The sequence below is a fragment of the Pezoporus wallicus genome, unplaced genomic scaffold (genome assembly GCF_028554395.1).
Source record: "Pezoporus wallicus isolate ANWC-B61680 ecotype Strahan unplaced genomic scaffold, APGP_CSIRO_Pwel_v1 contig_5418, whole genome shotgun sequence".
Classification (NCBI taxonomy): domain Eukaryota; kingdom Metazoa; phylum Chordata; class Aves; order Psittaciformes; family Psittacidae; genus Pezoporus; species Pezoporus wallicus.
In genome coordinates this window covers 2416794-2435285 of record NW_026640709.1, presented here as the reverse complement: position 1 = coordinate 2435285, position 18492 = coordinate 2416794, and the positions used below count along the sequence as shown (strand labels likewise).

The following is an 18492-nucleotide window of genomic DNA, read 5'->3' as shown; positions in this document are numbered from 1 at the left end:
TAAAATGTGTGTGTGACTGACAAACCTCTGAGAACTACGGCACCAAGACAGAGTATTCAAACAGCAATTTTTCCTAAATCCACTCTTGGGTAATTTTGACTTGGTATGTTCTTGACAAGCTGAGTCTGATTGTGCTCCTCCTGCCCAACCAAGACATTGTGAACAGAATGCCTACAGTTTGTTCCAGCTTCTCCCTCAGTAAGTCCAGCCACAGAAAGAAAAAGGACATTTTAAAATAACAATTTTTTTTTTTTCAGGTCCCTGTGAGCAGGCACATTCTCTTCATATTCTTGGAAAAAAAATACTGATACTTCAGAACGTGCTTCAACCACTTGCTTCAGAACTTCAATAGAAACTGTGTCCTTCTAACTCAGAAAAAAAAGGATGCGTAAATAATCTAACTTTTCTTACCATACTCTACCTACAGTTTTACATTATTGGTATTCACTACAATTTTGAGTGCACTCAGTCTTTTTTGTTATATATCACATTCCACATTTCTGTTTCATTAACTATTTGTTTACTTTTTCTTGTAAAGAACTCAATCCTTCATTAGTCCCTTGTCTACTTTTAATGCAGCTACAGAATTTGGCAGTTGAGATGGAAATGATTTTACTAAAAGACTAAAATGCAAAAGTTCATTCTTAGCAGTGTGTTCACTTCCACTTTGAATATTTTTGTCTTTATTGTCACATCATAATACAGCTCAGAAATTATCTTAACAGACTTCCTGGCCTTTTCTCCTTGAGAATCTTCTCTTAGCATATCTTTAACGTAGCTTCACTTTTTAAAACTGCCATCTATCCTAATTTTATTTGCCTAGAATTTTCAGAAAAAAAGCCAATTAAAAAAAAAAAAAATCCAAGATCAAGCTTCATATGTAGTTTCCATTAAAAAAACAAGCCTGATGTTGAAGTACAACATCTACATTTGTGATAATGCAAAAATTATTTCATTTAAGTTTCATATATTCCCTTGATGTACTCTTACATGTAAATATTATTTTATTGTAAAGGTTTGAAAGCCTTATAGTATCAAAAAAAAAAATTATCAAAATATGGGATAATTATAACAGGGTATTTTCTTCTCCTTCTTACTTACCAGCTGTATCCTGCCATGGTGAGATCAAAGCTAAAAAAAGTTTTGTGTTTTCTATCTCTTCATGGCTTTCAGTGGTTCTGATAGACTATTTAAAAGAAATAAAGAAATAAAACATAAATTTACAGATACATGCATATATTTACATAAAAAAATACTTGAAGGCAAAATACATTGTCAGGTCTAATGAACTTCAGACCCTATTAAAAATTCCTTGTCCTATGGCAACATTTACTGACTATTTTATTTATTTCTTAAGACTATGTCGTGGTTTAAACCCTAGCCAGACAGCTTGTTCACTCACTCCCAGTGAGTGGTGCTGGGCGGAGAGCAATCAAGGCCCCACCCCCGGGGCTCTCCCCTTCCCCGCTCCCAGAGGAACCGGGAGGAGGATCGAAAGAGTGCAACTCCCACGGGTTGAGACAAGAACAGTCCAGCAACCAATGTACAACACAAATCACCACTGCTACCGCCGCCGATAACAATGATAAGAGAAAATAACAAGGGAAGAGGATACAATACCACCGGCCAAGAAACGAGTCCCACCCGGAAGCCCCCATCCTTCCAGGTAACTCCCAGTTAGCCCGCACCCCAGGCATGACGTGCTGTGGTATGGAATACCTTTTTGGCTAGCCTGGGTCAAGCGCCCCGTCTCTGTTTCCTCCCGGCTTCCCCTCCTCCCTGGCAGAGCATGAGCCTCACAAAGTCCTTGGTCAGGGTAAACATGACTTAGCAACAACCGAAAACATCGGTATCACCAGCACTGTTCCCAGGCTGGAAGTCAAAACACAGCACTGCACCAGCTACCACGAAGGAGAAACATGACTGCTACTGCTGAACCCAGGACAGACTATCAGCCTCTCACAGCATCTCATGAAGTTATGATAAAGGCATGGTAGAATTTTAAAGCTTCATGTGTTGTCTTGTATATGGAGACACATTTTATAATACAAAAGTTCTGTAATTTATACATGGCTTTGAATCCAAACCCATTGAAACTATGAGATGCAGTCAAACCAACTGCAATTATGCCTTTTTTGCAACTGACATTTGTATTCATGTAAATTATACAATACTTAACCACAGATGAAATACTAACTCATATGTTTCAAGGCTTAAATTGACATCCAACTGCTAGAGAGCAGGATAGGAATAATGTGAAGTAATTTATGCTATATGGTTCTTACACCTTCTTCAGAGGGCATCTCTTTTGTTCGGTAACAGACAATACTGAAATAGATGGGCCTAAGAAAAATCATACTAGAGGGGAATAAACGCTTTTAAGTCTGGGTTCACAAACATTACACACTACCATACCTGCAACAAGCAAGCTCAAGTAAACCACACCTAGACAGCTGCATATTTGGCTTTTGGTCATATCAGTTTTTAATGACCATGGCCTTCTTTCAAAGCCTGTTGGCAATATATATTAAAACCTATTCAAAGTTACTTTTTAAGATCTATTTCTTCACTTTACACATACAACTGTGAGTTATTTAATAAAATAATGTCTATGAAACATAATTGTTAGACACTACTTTAAGATATAAAACTATCTTACTTTGTACTAAGTACAAACTATTTACAAAATAATCAGAACATTCTAACCTGAAGCTCTTCCCAGAGCTTTGCCCTCATTTCTTTGCCTTGTTTTTTAACTTCTCTCTCCTTAAAATGTGTTTTTGCCAGTATTGTGTCAAGTTCATTCATTTTCTTTATAGCTGCTTGAATCTGAGGATCTACATCTGTTTCTTCAGGATATTCCAAGTTGGAAGAGTTTGCTGTAGAATGCATTTTAAATTAATTTTAGCTTGAAGCATTTCAACTTTTTAAAAAATGCAGAAAAATAAATTCAGTTCGTTTGATTTCAACCATAGACAAGAGTAAAAATACTCTCAAGCACATATGTCTTTCTTGCTTCTAAACCTGTTTATAGCATGGAAAAACACAGAAGAAGTCTTTGTAACAGAACACTGAATCGCACTCTGAACTCTAGCAGCTGGGTATAGGGGGAAGGGAGAAAGAGCCCCCTGCATTTTGAGCAAGTGATTTGATTCAAATTTATAATAGAAGAGTGATATCTCCACAGTATCAGCAAAAATCACAAAAAAAAAGCTTAAAAATAAAAAATAATTTCCTCAGCCTGACTAGTAGAATACATGATGAACTGTCATTCACTAAAATGAATCATTCTGGGGTTAAGAGAGACTCTGTAATATCTCTACTTTTAAATGTTATTGAAGTTTCAGTCTTGAGTTATATCTCAGCTAAACCAGATTCTGATACTGGTTCTAGAAAACTGTTGTTTTGAAAAACAGAAATGGTGAAATATTATGGATGGAAACTGCAATTATGTGATTAAAATAGATTTTTGTACTATCTCATTTTTTCTTAAACATGCAGTTTACAATTTCTGATCGCTTTTTAGCTTTTCCCCTTCCTATCGCATTCTCATGCTCTGCCCTCTTTCCTGGTTAAACTTAGCTTCCATAGCAAGAATAAAGGAAACAACTGTAGCACTGTCCCTATCCCACCGACTTCCAAGTTTTGGAGTCCTTTATTTTTCTAATCTTTTGAGGTCAAATGCTTTACACATCCATTCATCCCAAGCCTTTACTGTAATGCATTGGTCTACTTTATGCCATAAAAGGAGATGAGTGACACAGCAAGGGAGAGCTATAAGAACCTAACTGAGCTCCAGGAAAGCCCCAAGGGCAGAAGCTGAAAAAAGAGCATTTATTTCAAGTGGCCTGAACCCAGCAAATGGATTTGACCTGAAAGTCCTGAGTGAAGCTTTGAAGTTGAGCTCTATCCCACTTCTTTTTTGAAGAAATTAATACTATGTTAGATCACCAGTACTGCTGCACTAGATAGATAGAATCACCCCTGGATTCTGCCTTATTAGATTGACTGAATCTATGTAAAACTCAAATACTACCATATAATTAAAGAAAGTGAATATCCTTTAATAAAATAATCTTTAAATAAAGAATTCATCTGACACCTCTTGAATATCACAAGGTACATACATTTTCAATTTGTTGTATTTCTTTATAACTACAGAATATACACACAAATACACCATGGTCCCGAACTCTGAGAAGCATTAACAAGTGGAAGGGGAGCAGAAGTTTTATTGCACTGTTCACTTTATACACCTGAAAAGTAGTACCTGCTTTTGCATTACTTAGTTTTCCTTGGGAAGGTTCACAGAATTTTAAAGTCTTTATTTCAGTGCAGTCGTCTCCAGAATCTGAGTTAGAGATACATCCTGAAAAACATAGGAAAAAGCCTTTCACCAAAAAAATACATGTGAAACAACGTTTAAAGATACTTTTTGAAATGTTAACAATAAAGACACCAAAATATATTTTTGCAATCCACAAAGCCTCTGTATGGATTACTGTTTAAAAAATTATAACTACTAGCGTACTAGCACTCACGTTAAACACAGAAACAAGAATCAAGGCATTATTTTTACTGCAATTCTGCCATGAAATCTTATCTAACCTTGAAGAAGGTATCCAAACTTTTGTTTCACATACTGACCTTTTCTATTTTTAAAGAGTTGGAAGCTCTAGAAAGTTTATTTATTAAAATTTATAAAATCGTAATAAAGAATGCCATCTGAAGCATTTCTAAAACTGCTTTCATTATAATTAGATACTGCGTATTTGTATGTAAAGTATGTTATTAGTATCAGCATTGTTCAGTTATTAAACACTATAAATTACAACCATAATTTCCAGGGTTTTGGACTGGTGGACCATTATTAGGATACAACATTTCTAACAAGTTATCATGATTTGTGTGAAAAGTTTGATAAAAACACCTTACTGAAAACATCTCCTAAGATGGTTCCATAGGACACATGCAGATGGGTTCTCCTGACCTTTTAGGCCATCACTAAGGTGCATATCACAGCTTAGATGCCACAAGACATATATTGTGGTGGTAATGGCAGTAATAACACATTTATTTCAAAGATGCATTCAATATAGTGAAGAGAAATGAAGGTATGAATTTTCACACCTCCTTCTCTTCTAGAATTTTATCGATTTGCATCCTCTTTTCCCACCACCAATAGAATTTTACCCGAACTATACAAACATTGTATTTGGTTTAGCCACAACACAAGAAAGTGAAAGTCATTCCACACCTGACAGCTCCTTATGATTCGGTACACATTTCTGAAGAAAGACAGTTGTACTCTCCACCGTGGTTCTCTGATTTGTTCTTACTTCCTTGACATCAGATTTCTCTCTGTTATCACCTTTGTTTTCTTCTGGACAGCAGTGTTCTAAACTGCCTCTTTGATGACTACCAGGCAAACTGACAGGTGAATCAACCTATGAAATGCAAATTAATTGTTATCACAAAACTGCAAATATTCTGGGGGGAGAAAAATATAATCACAATAATCACATACTATCACAAAGGCTAACAACAATTCTATACAACAATTCTATACAACACTGCACTGACTACTAGTCAGGCTGAGGAAATTATTTTTTATTTTTAAGCTCATTTTTTCTGTGATTTTTGCTGATTCTATACAGTACTGCTTTTAAGTACTTCTTAAATGAAACAACCATTTTCAGATACAACACAGAATTCTGTTTCTTAGATATCACATTGATTCTCAAACCCATCATTCCACAAAATGCCAGATTTGGGGTTGCCAGGCTAGGAAATGATTTCAAAGGTTTATGCCATTTCTGCTGCAGCACAGGGTAGAGTCAACCAATTAACAGCTTGTGTGTACAACAGCCTTGTCTATTCCCTGACACTATGGGTCCACTGCACCAGGTAGTAGCCAAACTTTCCTCATAGTTTTTTATAGTCTTTGAAGGGCTGAAAAGGTTATGTTTATTTTATCAGCCTCAAGAGGCAGAAATTTTCATGCAACAGCCTAGGTCTGAATTTGGATTAAGAGTTACCTGATGTTAACTTAATACCCAATAGTGAACCTATAAAAAAATATTTTAATACTTCCGTGAAGCATCCCATTCTACAGACAGGTGAACAGAGGGACACTACAATTGGACTAATCTTAATTAAAACAATTCAAACCTGTAATTCCAAAGACCCACTTCCTACAGCCCAACAACCTTATCACATATCCTGTTCCCAAAATTAAGTTAATCCCCAATATTAGTTTTTTCAGAGGACAGATGTTTTCTGTTAAATCCCTGGAGCTTACATATTTCTTGGAACACCATGAATTTTTTTTTTTATTTGATTCAAGCATATCCTGATAGCACTTTATAATCAAAAATTCAACTTGTGAGGATTGCTCAAATCCTTTCTTTTAATAGTAAATTTAATTTTTATCCCAGCTTAAATTTAAAAGCACAAATGGGATGGAAGTGAAACACAATTTCATGGCCAATGCATCAACAAGCCTATAGCTATGTATCTATGCATTATTGACAGATTTTCTTTAAAACAGTATTTAATAATCTGATTAAACATAAAGAGAAAGACAAACCAGTTTTCCAGGTTGCAGTGCTGAATAGCCCTTTTTGTGGTGAACATAAAACTAACACAGATTCTGAAAAATGAAATTAAACACCATTCCATGTAGGCACAAAGAGCAGCCCACATTCATGAGCTTTCACATAACCCCTTAGCACGCCTGCAGAGCCCAGGACTTTATATGAAGAAAAAAAGGCAGAATCTTACTCCTTTAGCATTCTAGTAAGAATTAGATATAGGGTTTCTAACCTAATGAAGGTGAAAAGAATTACCTTAGGCAAATGTGGCTCTGCTGTTGGTAACTCCATAGATGTATTTAAAGATCTACAATTAGGATAAGCTCTTGAACCAGATGCAGGCCTTGGTATTTTATCCAAGCTCCCCCTTTTAATATCCATTGAGACCTAAAATTGAAAAGAAAAAAAAACACCACCTTCTAAACTATCAGTTTTATAAGAAACCAACACAAACACAGTAATATTCCAGATGTAGATTACGCAAGTTTCAAATCCTTTCTATCAATTCAATGTTCAGAGTATAAACTAGCTTGCTACTAAAGTATACATTTATTAATATATGTGCAAATATACATTTATATTATCAAGCCAACCAAAGTATTTGAATGTGCATACTGTCATAGAACTTTAAATGGCTAAAATCTTAAAAGTAGTCTCACAACAAAGGAAACCTCCTGGCTCTTTTTTTTATTATTATTTTCTTAAAAACATGGGACTGCAAAAATGTGCGTCAAGAAAAGAATGAGAATATTTTAAAGACAGCTTGAACATATCAAATAAAGTGACCAATAGTCTTTTATATTCAGCACTTCTAAACAGTGGGAGTTCCCAAATCCAAATGATCACGTTTCCTGCTTCAATTAAAATTTGAGTTTAAACAATAGAAAAGCATGGTTCTCTGCAAAAAACTGTGTGAATTTACAGGAATTAGGTATCTGAGTACCTGGTATTTTTCAGAAGGCCCAAATGAATACAACTTCTTATTGCAGTACAAGAAAAAGTACAAACTGAGTCATGTACACACATCAGATCAAATAATGGTTTTGGGTTGAAAGGGATCTTAAAAAACATCTAGTTCCAACCCTCCTGCCATGCATAGGGATACCTTCTACTAGACCAGATTGCTCAAAGCCCCATCCAACCCTGCCTTGAACACTGCTGAGGATGGGGCAGCCACAGTTTCTCTGAACAACCTGTGCCAGTGCCTCACCTTCCCCTCAAGGGGAAGAACTTATTTCTTACACCTAACCTAAATCTCCCCTCTGACTGCTTGAAGCCATTCCCCCTTGTCCTGTCATTATATGCCCTTGTAAAACATCCCTCTCCAGCTTTCTTATAAGCCCTTTTTAGGTACTGGAAGGCTGCTCTAAGGTCTCCATACAGCCTTCTCTTCTGCATGGCTGAACAACCCCAATTCTCTCAGCCTGTTTTCACAGGAGAGGTACTCCAGCCCTCATAGTACCTTCGTGGCCTTCCCACGCATACCAAAGTATAAAGGAGTGGGCAGAGAAAAGTGGTTCACTTCAACTCATAGATCCCAGGCTTACCTTGTGGAGACAGGCTGATTCCGGAACAAAAACCAACCAACCAACCAAGCCCATACAAACAACCGCACGCAAGACACACTTATCTCACGGGAGGTTTCCCGTACCGGCAGGCAGGTAGGTAGGTAGGCAGCCCTTTCCTGCGCTTGAAAGAGGAGCGCCGGGAGCTGCTTCTTCGGGCGTGCTGCCCGGCAGAGCCGCAGCTCCGGCCACCCCACCTGAGGCAGGTAGGGCTGGTGGAACCCTCCTCGCCCGGAGGGACTGGCGCGGCACCGCGTTATGCCCCGGCACCGCTGTGTCCGTCCCACCTCTACCGCGGGAGGACGGCAGCGCGGGGGCGCCGGAGCTGGCACAACAGCTGTCTCCGCCACCGTTCCCATGACAACCAACGCGCAGGGCTCTCGCGATAATTACAGGGTTCCGCCTTGGGGCGGTACCATCGTCTGGACGGGTGTCATGGGGACGAGTTGGTCTTAGCTTATTCTCAAGGGGGCAGCTATAATCGAGCTCTTACTTGTTGACAAAGTCTGAGCCACCAAGATAACCTCACTGAAGCCTCTCCTCTCCGTCTCTATGCTGATAAATGCTACAGGGAGAGAATCCTTTTCCTCCCTCCTCCCCCACAGATGGTTGGGCTGTACCGGGTCTGTTGCCGGGGCGGCGGGAACGCGGCGCCGCGGCTGGAGTGTCCCTGTCTGTGCGGCGGGTCCGGGCCGAGCAGCGCCGGGCAGCGGGAGGCTGGGCCATGGGAAAGGGAGAGCCAAGCCCAGGTCTCCCCGCCAGCGCCCCAGACTGTCACTGGGGCGCAGGCAGGGCGGCGGCGGGCGCCCTGCCGGCAGGTTTCGGTGTGCTGCCGCAGGGGCCCTCGGCTGCCTGGACCCGCGAGCGCATGTAAGGGGTAAGGAGTCTTGAAAGATGGGTCGCGTTTAGTAGGTGGGCGCTGTCAGCGGACTAAGTAGCATGGCAGGTACATAGCTGAAGCCTTGGCTTTTCCTAAACCTCGTTGAAACGGTGGGTCCCCGGCAGCTGGGCAGTTTGTAGCGGGTGTCCTTTGGAGTCCGCGATAAAACCTGCCAGCCGGGGTATTGTAGACATTAGTTGCAGCCATTTTAATTACAGCATAATTCTCATAGCTTCTGGCATTCCAGCTTCGGTTAAAAAAAAACAGTTTTTGAAGTGTTTAATCCTACAGGATGTTACTACATCGAGCCTTTTGAACAATGTATCTGTGCTGTGAAATATCACTGTTTCTTTTGATACTCTGTCTAGTCTCCTGCATAAATTGTCATGACTTGTGAACAAGGATAGTTGAATGACTTTTAAATAAAGTTAAAACTTAAACCAAATATTATTGTCACAATTTTTTACCTGAATACCTTCCTAATCCCATCCTTTTTATTTCTTTTCTACATTTAAATAGGATGTGAGGGGACTTTGAGCAACCTGGTCTTGTGGGAAGTGCCCCTTCCCATGGCAGCAGGGTTGGAACAAGATGATTTAAGGTCTTTTCCAACCCAAACCATTCTATAATTCTGTGATTAATTTCTGTGTTTCTGATTTGTAAAAACTGTAGAGATAGTTACTGGCCCCTACAACTTCCTTTGGTACCCATATATGCTAAAATCCAGTTTTCACTGGTGGCAGAAATTTACAAGAAAGTTTGAAGATACAAACTGCATCTTGTTCAATCGAGGTTTTGATTGGCATATCTTTCTGCCAAAAACAGATCTTGCTTTCTTGGGGACATGGTTTTACTGACTGCAGTAGAGTTTTTATTGATGCTTGCAGTGTATGGCATTTTACTGTCACATTCCTGGAAGTGACAATGGCATTTTACTGTCACATTCTGGGAAGTGCCAGTAAAAGAGTAACAGTTTTTCCTGGTATTTAGTGTAGTAAGGGTGCAATGTGGTTTAAAGTTAAGAGCTGAAGACAAATACAGAAAATATGCTAATGGACCAGTGTACTTTAGCCTCCTTCCCAAGTATGCCAAGTTGCAGGTATGTTAGAATTTTAACCTAACTCCTGTGATTCCTAACACAACACCACAGGGGTGTTTGGAATATGTGGTGCTTTCTGGACAGTGCAGATCATGATTTGAAGCTGTCCTCAGTTCAGCAGTAGCAGTCATTTTTCTCCTTCTTAGTAGCTGGTGCAGTGCTGTGCTTTTGACTTTCAGCCTGGGAACAACGCTGATAACACCAATGGTTTTAGTTGTTGCTCAGTAGTGTTTACTCTGACCAAGGACTTTGTGAGTCTCATGCTCTGCCAGGGACGAGGGGCAGCCAGGAGGAAGCCAAGACAGGACGCCGGACCCAAACTAGCCAAAGAGGTATTCCATACCACAGAACATCATGCCCAGTATATAAGCTGGGGGCAGTTACCTGGAACGGCTAGATTGCTGGGGTCAGGCTGAGTGGGTGGTGAGCAGTTGTATTCTCTTCCCTTGTTATTTCCCTTATCATTATTATTACTGGTGGTAGCAGCAGTGGTTTGTGTTATACCTTAGTTACTGGACTGTTCTTATTTCAACCCGTGGTAGTTACATTCTTTTGATTCTCCTCCCCATCCCTCCGTGAGCACGGGGAGGAAAGGCGGGGAGTGAGCGAGTGGCTGCATGCTTCTGGGCTGCTGGCTGGGCTTAAACCACAACAGTTCTTTGTGGGATACTATACACTCAAAACCATCTTGGCCTCAGTGGGCCAAGTAATCCCTGAGTCTTTCTCTAGCCATGGCCCATTCTGTGCTGCAGGAAGGTGCACAGTGCTTTGTCAATGGAGGTGCTGCACAGACAGGAGATAGTTGATGCTACTGCTGAACCAAGGACAGAAGCAAAACCAGAAGACTGAATGTTTACATCCACACGTTCAGTATCCAGTGACAATAAGAAAGCAGTAGAATGGACAATACAGAACCAACTAAACTAAAATCTGGCGTTTGATGCATTAGGTTATGATATTGGCTATGAATAATGAGGTATGGAAAGTAGCTAGGTATAACTACCCCAATATTTATTTCTTTCTACAGTAGAGTGTATATGCCTAGCAGCTGTCAAGAGTTTGACTTGCTACCCATGTTAGACTGCCTAGCACCTCAGAAGGGCCCATGATTGCAGAGGGACCAGCTCTGCCATGTGGAAACAAACTGATGTAAAGCTCCTTTGGAAGTGGTGTAGGAATAGCCTACTTACTGCTGCTTGTCCTCAGGGAATCAGGCAATGTTTTCAATGAGGCTGTCACACCCAAGAGTTAATAATAACAGCTTTTCAGCAGGGATATTTCAAAACATAGTTGTTTTTATGTGCCTTAGAAGACCCAGAAAGGAGAAGAGAAGGTTCATAGAGTTCATCTCAAATCCTGCAAATTGGGCCATTAGTCTTTACCTCCAGTAAGAGGACTGAACTTTGTAAACCTTATTAAATATTACAGGATCTCAAATTGTTTACAGGTGTGTTTTTAATGAAGTTTGAAGTAGAAAAGCAGAACAAAGGTTGTGATTTCCTTTTTTGCCTTTCTGGGAATAAATCAGTTTTGTTCCAGAATAAACTAGATACTTCTCTGAAGTATGATGATTTAAAAAGAAAAAAAGTGTAATTGAAGAAAACTTTGTCTCTCTGAAAGGCACAGCAAGAAAAGCACTCCAAGATGCGCTTTTCACCCTGAAAGATAGGTTACAACGTGATGAAGACACATTTAGACCAGCTGACTTGATAGTTAGAACACAGTCACCATAGTAACAGAATTCATTTATCCTTCTCTCCCTAATCCAGTGAAGAAACACAAATGAGGCAGGGGGGTAGAAATATAGGGAACTTGTTCTGTTACTACTGCTTATCTTCATACCCCTCTGTTGAAGTGTTTTAAAACACAAACAGGTACCCAAAACACTTCCATTGTCTCACACAGTTTGGAGGGCAAATTATCAATTATTGTTTAATGCATATTAGTTATTTGTCTTTGATATTTTTAATACTTTGCATATTCACCTGAAGTAACTTTTGTTTACCACAGGCAACATTTTTAAAGCAGACTGTAACACAGTTCTAATACTTGGGTCAGGACAAGCACAGCTAATTTTCGTTATATTAATTCCCTAAATGTTAGGGGAATAAACAGACCCTATTATTGCAAAGAACAAATAGATTATATATTAATATCCTTTTTTTGGAGTGTCCAAAGTCAAGGGCAAAAAGCCAGGAATTTTGAGCCATATTCCAGCTTTTCCAGTTGTGCTCCATCTAATACAGCATAGTCACCTCTCAGCTGAGGAGAAAAGGCTAAACCAAAATGCTAAGTCCAGAGTCAATGGTAAAACTTCCAAGAGGTTTAACTTTTCTTTCTCCAAATTTATTCTCCAGTAATCAGACTTAACCTGTGCAAACCTATTTGAATAGGCCAAACTACCCCAGGCTTTCATTTCTTCAATTCCCACTGTAGGCTTAAATCATAGGTTTAAACTAACAATAGCATGTGTGGCTTTAAACTAACATAGTAAAATACAACTGTTCTAACTTGCTAACATGTAGAGAGAACGAACATTTGGCTGATGGGGAAAGGAACATCATAGGACTGATAACAACTTAGGAGACAATAAATAAGACCACAGATGCCAGCCTTCAAGATAGCAGAGTATTGGCACCCAATGTGGAGCAAGACTGGAACAGAGGTAAGGACATACCAATTGCTAACTTAGCGCTAGGACCTTGCGAGCATGAGCAAGCACTGAGGTCATACAGTAACACAGTGAGAAAGACTATCGGTGACCACCAAGAAAGCGCATGCATAATTAGAATCAAATATTATAATTAGTTCCTGGGAAAGCTATGAATATGCATGAGTATGCTAAATATATAGTTGCTGCTGGCAAGTATTGGGTGCTCTCACCTTTGTGAAACTGTTTGCTTGTGAGCCCAGCACTGCAACAAAGAACTCCTGCTTTCAAAAACTCCAAATTGAGTCTTAGAGAGTTCCTCTGACCGGCTTTTACAGTAACTCACTTTTGCTTATCTTTAATGTGATGATAAAGAAGAAAACAATTTTGTTTTGATTGTTTTCATATTGGATGCTGGAGAACATTTTGCCAGTAGAAATCATTAGAACAAAAAGCCAACAGACAGTAGGAATGCTTCTATTTGCCACAGTCTTGGATAAAGTTAAAAAAATCAAACTCTGCAAGTCAAATATTCCATCTTGCAGAAAAAGTCTCCTGAATGACTGTCTTCTATGAGAATTCTAGCACAGAGGATTTATTATGAATTTTACACAGCTTTCTTTTTTTTATGCAAAGATGTGCTTTTGTGGTTTTTTGTTTTTTTATACTTCCCTTTAACATTCATATTGATAAACTGTTGAAAGAGGGACTAAAAGTATTCCCAAATAGTTTTTCAGGTATGGAAAACCACTTTAGTTTTTTTCAAAAGGTTTCGATGTCTTCAGATACAATTTGCTAAAAATAAAGAAAAAAAAAGAAACCCACCCAAGAAAACCAACTAACCAAAAAAAAACCCACAAAAAAACCATGACTTTTTTACATGTCTTCTTTGAAAGAAAAAGGTATTTCTGGCTCAGCAGTCAAAAACCACCACGAACTCCTTCCTTTCCAGATAGGATAAAAGTAACTTCTATGCTATTACGCTCTGAATTTATCACTGGCATTTCTCATTCACCACTGGGAGCTGAAAAGGAGAAAACTAAGTTTGCTTTCTTCAAAGCAGTTCAGATCTGACAACTCCTAGTCTACTTTTGAGGGTTTGGGGATTTTTTTGAATGGCATCTGTTTTTTCACTATACTTTGGCAGAACAAACACTCCATTAAATAACTTTTTAACACTTAAAATATGTCTGCTATGCTACTTTCTCTACCTTCGCCACAGAAGGAACACCTTTTCCTTGAATATTTCTTCTGCCTGATTTCAGGCAAGTTATGTCTGCCTTCTCTGTATCTATGAAGAAGGGCAGCTGGGATGCCCACCACCCATCTGGGCCCACTGAAGACTGCTCCTCACTCCCAAGATGAGAAGTTCTAGCAAGAAGTGAAGTGCACTGAAAACAAAGAGGAAATGAAGGGAAAACATCATTTACACAGTAATTTATAATTTTTTCTTTAAATACAATTTTATTAAAACTTTTGCTTTTAATACCTTGTAGAAATCCATCACCTTGGAGACATCAGAAGCTGCTTTCTTCAAACCAAAGGAAGAACAGGTACTTCTCCAAATCCTGCTTCAGCAGAATTTTTTCTCACTTTTAACAATGACAGGTTGGATTTACTAAGTTACTGTGAACTTGGCAAGATTTTTCACTTTGTCCTTTTAAAAGTATGCTTTAAAGAAAACTACTTTCATAAACAGACAGTAACTACAGATAAAGGGTCGGCATGCACCAAGGGGCTAAATTACAGGATAACCACAAGGACGTTACTAGATTGTGCTTTTAAGAAACTACTCAGAGACACAACAGCAAACGCAGATAAGAAGGAAAGACTACTCGCAACTGAACAAGGGTTAAAATGCCAGGGATACAACAATTTCAGGTCATCTATCAGCAGACTGATACAGTTTAAAATTCACGTTCAGCATAAACAAGACAATATGGCTGTGGTGATGGGGGACAAGCTACAGTACCATGCCTGAACTCTCCTAGAAAGCTGGTGTGCTGATGGCGTGACTCTGGACTCAGGAATTGGGCACCAGATTTGAAAGTCTCTTTTTAATACACTGGGTGATCTGCACTGTGAGACAAGTGGGGTTGGTATCTGTATCTGTGGAGATAGAAGAAAAACCTCCTTGCCTCTGACAGTGGTGAGCAACAACATTAATAAGCCTTGCTTTTTGGGGTCTGATATCAGCTTCCTCACTCAGCAGTTCCGTATAAGGCTACTAGCACTTCTGACCTGTTTCTTTCATTACTAGCCTTCCTGTAAGAAAACAGCAGAGTGCACCAGCAGATGGATCTACATGAAGGCTGACAGTTTGGTTACCTACACAATACATACATTACACTGTTGGGACATTCGTATATGTCCTTTATCACAGGATCAAAGTGTTTTATTTATGCCTTTGGCACATGCATATTTGTTTACTGGAGTCAGGATTTTGTCCTGCATGGTCTCCAATCCAGTTTTTATTTAAAACTACAAGATTATATGCTTTTCTTAAAAAAAAAAAAAAAAAAGTAAAATAAATAAATAAATAAAATCTTTCTCAGGTTTGACACATGATTATTTGGGTATTTTTGGCTGTGTGGAAGGTTTTTTTTAGGCCAAAAAAAGAGTGCAGACAGATACTTGGTAACTAATTTGTGCAAAAAGTCATGGGAGTTTTAACACTGATTGAAGAAATGGGCTTAATAGAAAACATATCTACTTAATAGTCCATCTTACTTCATTGATGAGATGTGCAGAACCTTGCTTTGTATATTTACAGCAGGTTAGGACTTACCCATTTTGCATCTGTCTTCTGCTCCCTACAGCCTTTCCTATGAAGTTATTTTGACACAGTCCATTTTAATACAACATGAGGCTTCCCAGCAAACTGCCACTATTTTCATTTTTCAGCCATACAAAGCATTCCCAAAGCCATATGTACTTTTTGAAAGTAAATCAGGCAGGTATCATTGTGGGGTTTTCACAGATACAACTAAAAACCACCATCTCTTGATATATTATTTTCATGAAAACATATTAATAAGGAATACTTGTATGTTTTTTTACCTTTGTTTGTTTAAATTATATTTGGAGCAAACAAAAAAATCAGCCTGTAACAAATTTCAGCATAAGATCCATGGGATCACACATACAACAGAAGGTGACCTTCCCCTGTCACTTAAAGCTCCTGCTCTTACTAAGAATCTACCTTGGGAAACATACTGACTTTATTGTTTCTGCTGATTTTTCTTTCTGCTTTACATTTAGGCTGTTTTGTCTGGATTAGCTCTTCAGGTGTATTCCCCAAAGGAGGCAGGAGTCGCTTCTTACTGTTTCGGTTTTCTGAGAGCCACTGGGGAGGCAGCTCAAAGGGTCCAAAACCAAACTGCATGGAATACTTGTCATTTACCGTATCAGCTTCTGTGACCACAGCCGGCGCCACCTGAGCTGTAGAGTCTGCAATTGTCTGTGGTATAAATTTGTGAACCAAAGTCTCTCCTACTTCTAAACTGGTGGTAGGAATTTCCTTCTGTTCCAAGTCACCAGCACCAACAGATTTGGTCTCATTCTCCTCATCTTCTGCTGGCTTGAAGATTTGTTGTTGCCCGATATGAAACATCTCCAGAAGCTGGCTTCCTGAACGGACACTGGGCTCCAGATTAGCATCTGCAAAACCACCTGAACTGACAATATTTCTCCTGCTATACCTTTGGTGCAGCTGTACTAGTGTCCCCACTAAGCACTTTCGTACTGATTTGTTCACAGTTAAAAATAATAAAGGATTGGCCAGCAAAGAGACCTTGGGCAACCAGATGGCAGTGAGGAACAAGAAGATTGAAATATCTGAAATATTGAGTATGGTGCGGTAAATCACCAAAGTTACATAGGGGACACTGCAGAAAATAAATATCATAACCATGGAAAGCAGCATGGCATGAAGCTCAGCTTCTCGCTGGGAGGCGTAAGGTATAGAAATTGTATTCTGAGGGGTCCTTAATGCAGCTATGATGACTTTTTTCTTCTGGCTGGCACTCAGTGCCCTGCGAATAAGAATCATAAAGAGAAATACCACAGCCACTGGTACAATCACTGTGGTGATGTTATAGATGATGACATATATCAGGTGGCCAAGGGAGTAACTCCAAGATTCAGAACAGGTGGACATGGCATAAATATCAGACACGTTGGTTACAGCAAATACTGGAATGCTGGCCACTATTGCATGGGCCCAGATATAGATGACCAGGTCTCGGGATTTTGCATCAGATATTTTTCGTTCCAGAGGGTATAAAACAGAGTAGTACCTGTCAAAAACCAAAATAAAATAAAATTACAACTGATTCAATGCAAAAGGTGAAATCTGTAATGAACATAACGCTTAAGAGAAGCTTCTCAGGAGCTGTCTGAGCAAAATGCCCCAAAACCCTAACTGGGTTGCCAAATAACTACCGGCTTATGAGGAAAAAATAAAGAACAAAAAGAGAATGCCTTTGCAGGCCTGTCTGTGGAAAAAAAGTGAATAGTCAAACTTCAGGATCACATTATGGTGGCAAACGATTCTTTCAGTAAGTGGAACTGTATCACTTCAGCTGATGCATTTGAACATTAGTTTGAAGCTTTCACTATTTACTTGTAAACAGGACAGTATATTGCAAACAGCACAAAATCTCAGAAAATGTGATGGAGGCATAGGCATGTTGCATTGAAAGGTCATACTCATAGTTAATTTGAAAACCTGCTTTATGATAGATTTTTTTCCTCTGGATATTTGGAAAAAGCTCTTGGTCACAAATTACACGTACCCCTCTACTGGAAGTTTTGTTCTGCAGAAGCTCTGTATGGCAAGGCCCTGAGCAAAAGACCAGTCCAACACTGAACATTCTGTGTGCATTAAAACATGCACTTCAGATTTTAGACACTGCTTCATTGCTTGCTTACTACTGTAGACTTTTAAGCTCATAGAATTTTCGTGACAAACCTACCCTTTTACACTTACCATTATAAGCAGAAGCAGTTTGTGCTTTTTGTGAGTAAGATTGCAAGTTTTACTCATGAAGGGCAAATGATATGCTATTCCAGTGCCAACACTGGTATGCATTACAGAGAGTGATACTGCATTTATCAAGGCATTAACATTCAAGTAAGAGACATACCACTTTTAGGTATAGCGTTTAGTTTGTTAGAGCTAATGTATCGTGTGGTGAGACACAGTAACAGACTAACAATAATTTTATCTAACATGTATAAATGCACTGGTTCAGTAATGTAAACTGTATTAAACCAGTATCTACCTTTCCTTAAAAATGTCTTACTTACTGTCACTTACAAGATGATAGAGCTGTTCATTTAGGTGTAATAAGTGACTGCTAATAATAAGCAAACTGAACTGAATCCAAAAACTTAGACAATCCAAAGGGCCACTTTTGATTTAGACCGATCTACATACAAAACCTCTCAGAATTAATTCCGATTATATTAATACTGAGGGATTTTTTTAAACAAATCTGTATTTGAAATTTGAAATAGATAGGCAATCTACCTCAGGCATTGGTGAATTATTCTAACAGGCAATTGCTTTCAACTTCCACAGTTAAAAATGCACCTTACCTATAGTCTGAAGTTGTCTGCTTTCAAGTTCCATTACTGAACAAAAATTATAAACAAGAAAGAAAGGATAAAAACTTCTCTGAAGACAAATCTATAGACTAAAA

The 18492-nt window shown here is 39.0% G+C and overlaps 2 protein-coding genes across 3 annotated transcripts in view; both read right to left on the bottom strand.

The window, feature by feature from the left end:
* The window catches only part of FSIP1 (fibrous sheath interacting protein 1), an 80618-nt gene extending 73643 nt beyond the window's left edge, over window positions 1–6975 (bottom strand). The window contains exons 1-5 of the mRNA XM_057420021.1: window positions 6849–6975; window positions 5258–5447; window positions 4271–4369; window positions 2707–2879; window positions 1102–1186 (exon numbers count right to left, since the gene is read on the bottom strand). Coding sequence (XP_057276004.1) covers window positions 1102–1186; window positions 2707–2879; window positions 4271–4369; window positions 5258–5447; window positions 6849–6974 — 673 coding nt within the window. The 5' untranslated portion in view covers window position 6975. The remainder of the gene's footprint in view (window positions 1–1101; window positions 1187–2706; window positions 2880–4270; window positions 4370–5257; window positions 5448–6848) is intronic.
* Window positions 6976–15440: 8465 nt separating this feature from the next.
* Window positions 15441–18492, bottom strand: part of GPR176 (G protein-coupled receptor 176) — a 39992-nt gene continuing 36940 nt past the window's right edge. For both annotated transcript variants that reach the window (XM_057420101.1, XM_057420102.1), the window contains exon 3: window positions 15441–17085. In XM_057420101.1, the coding sequence (XP_057276084.1) occupies window positions 15978–17085 (1108 nt within the window). In that variant the 3' untranslated portion in view covers window positions 15441–15977. The remainder of the gene's footprint in view (window positions 17086–18492) is intronic.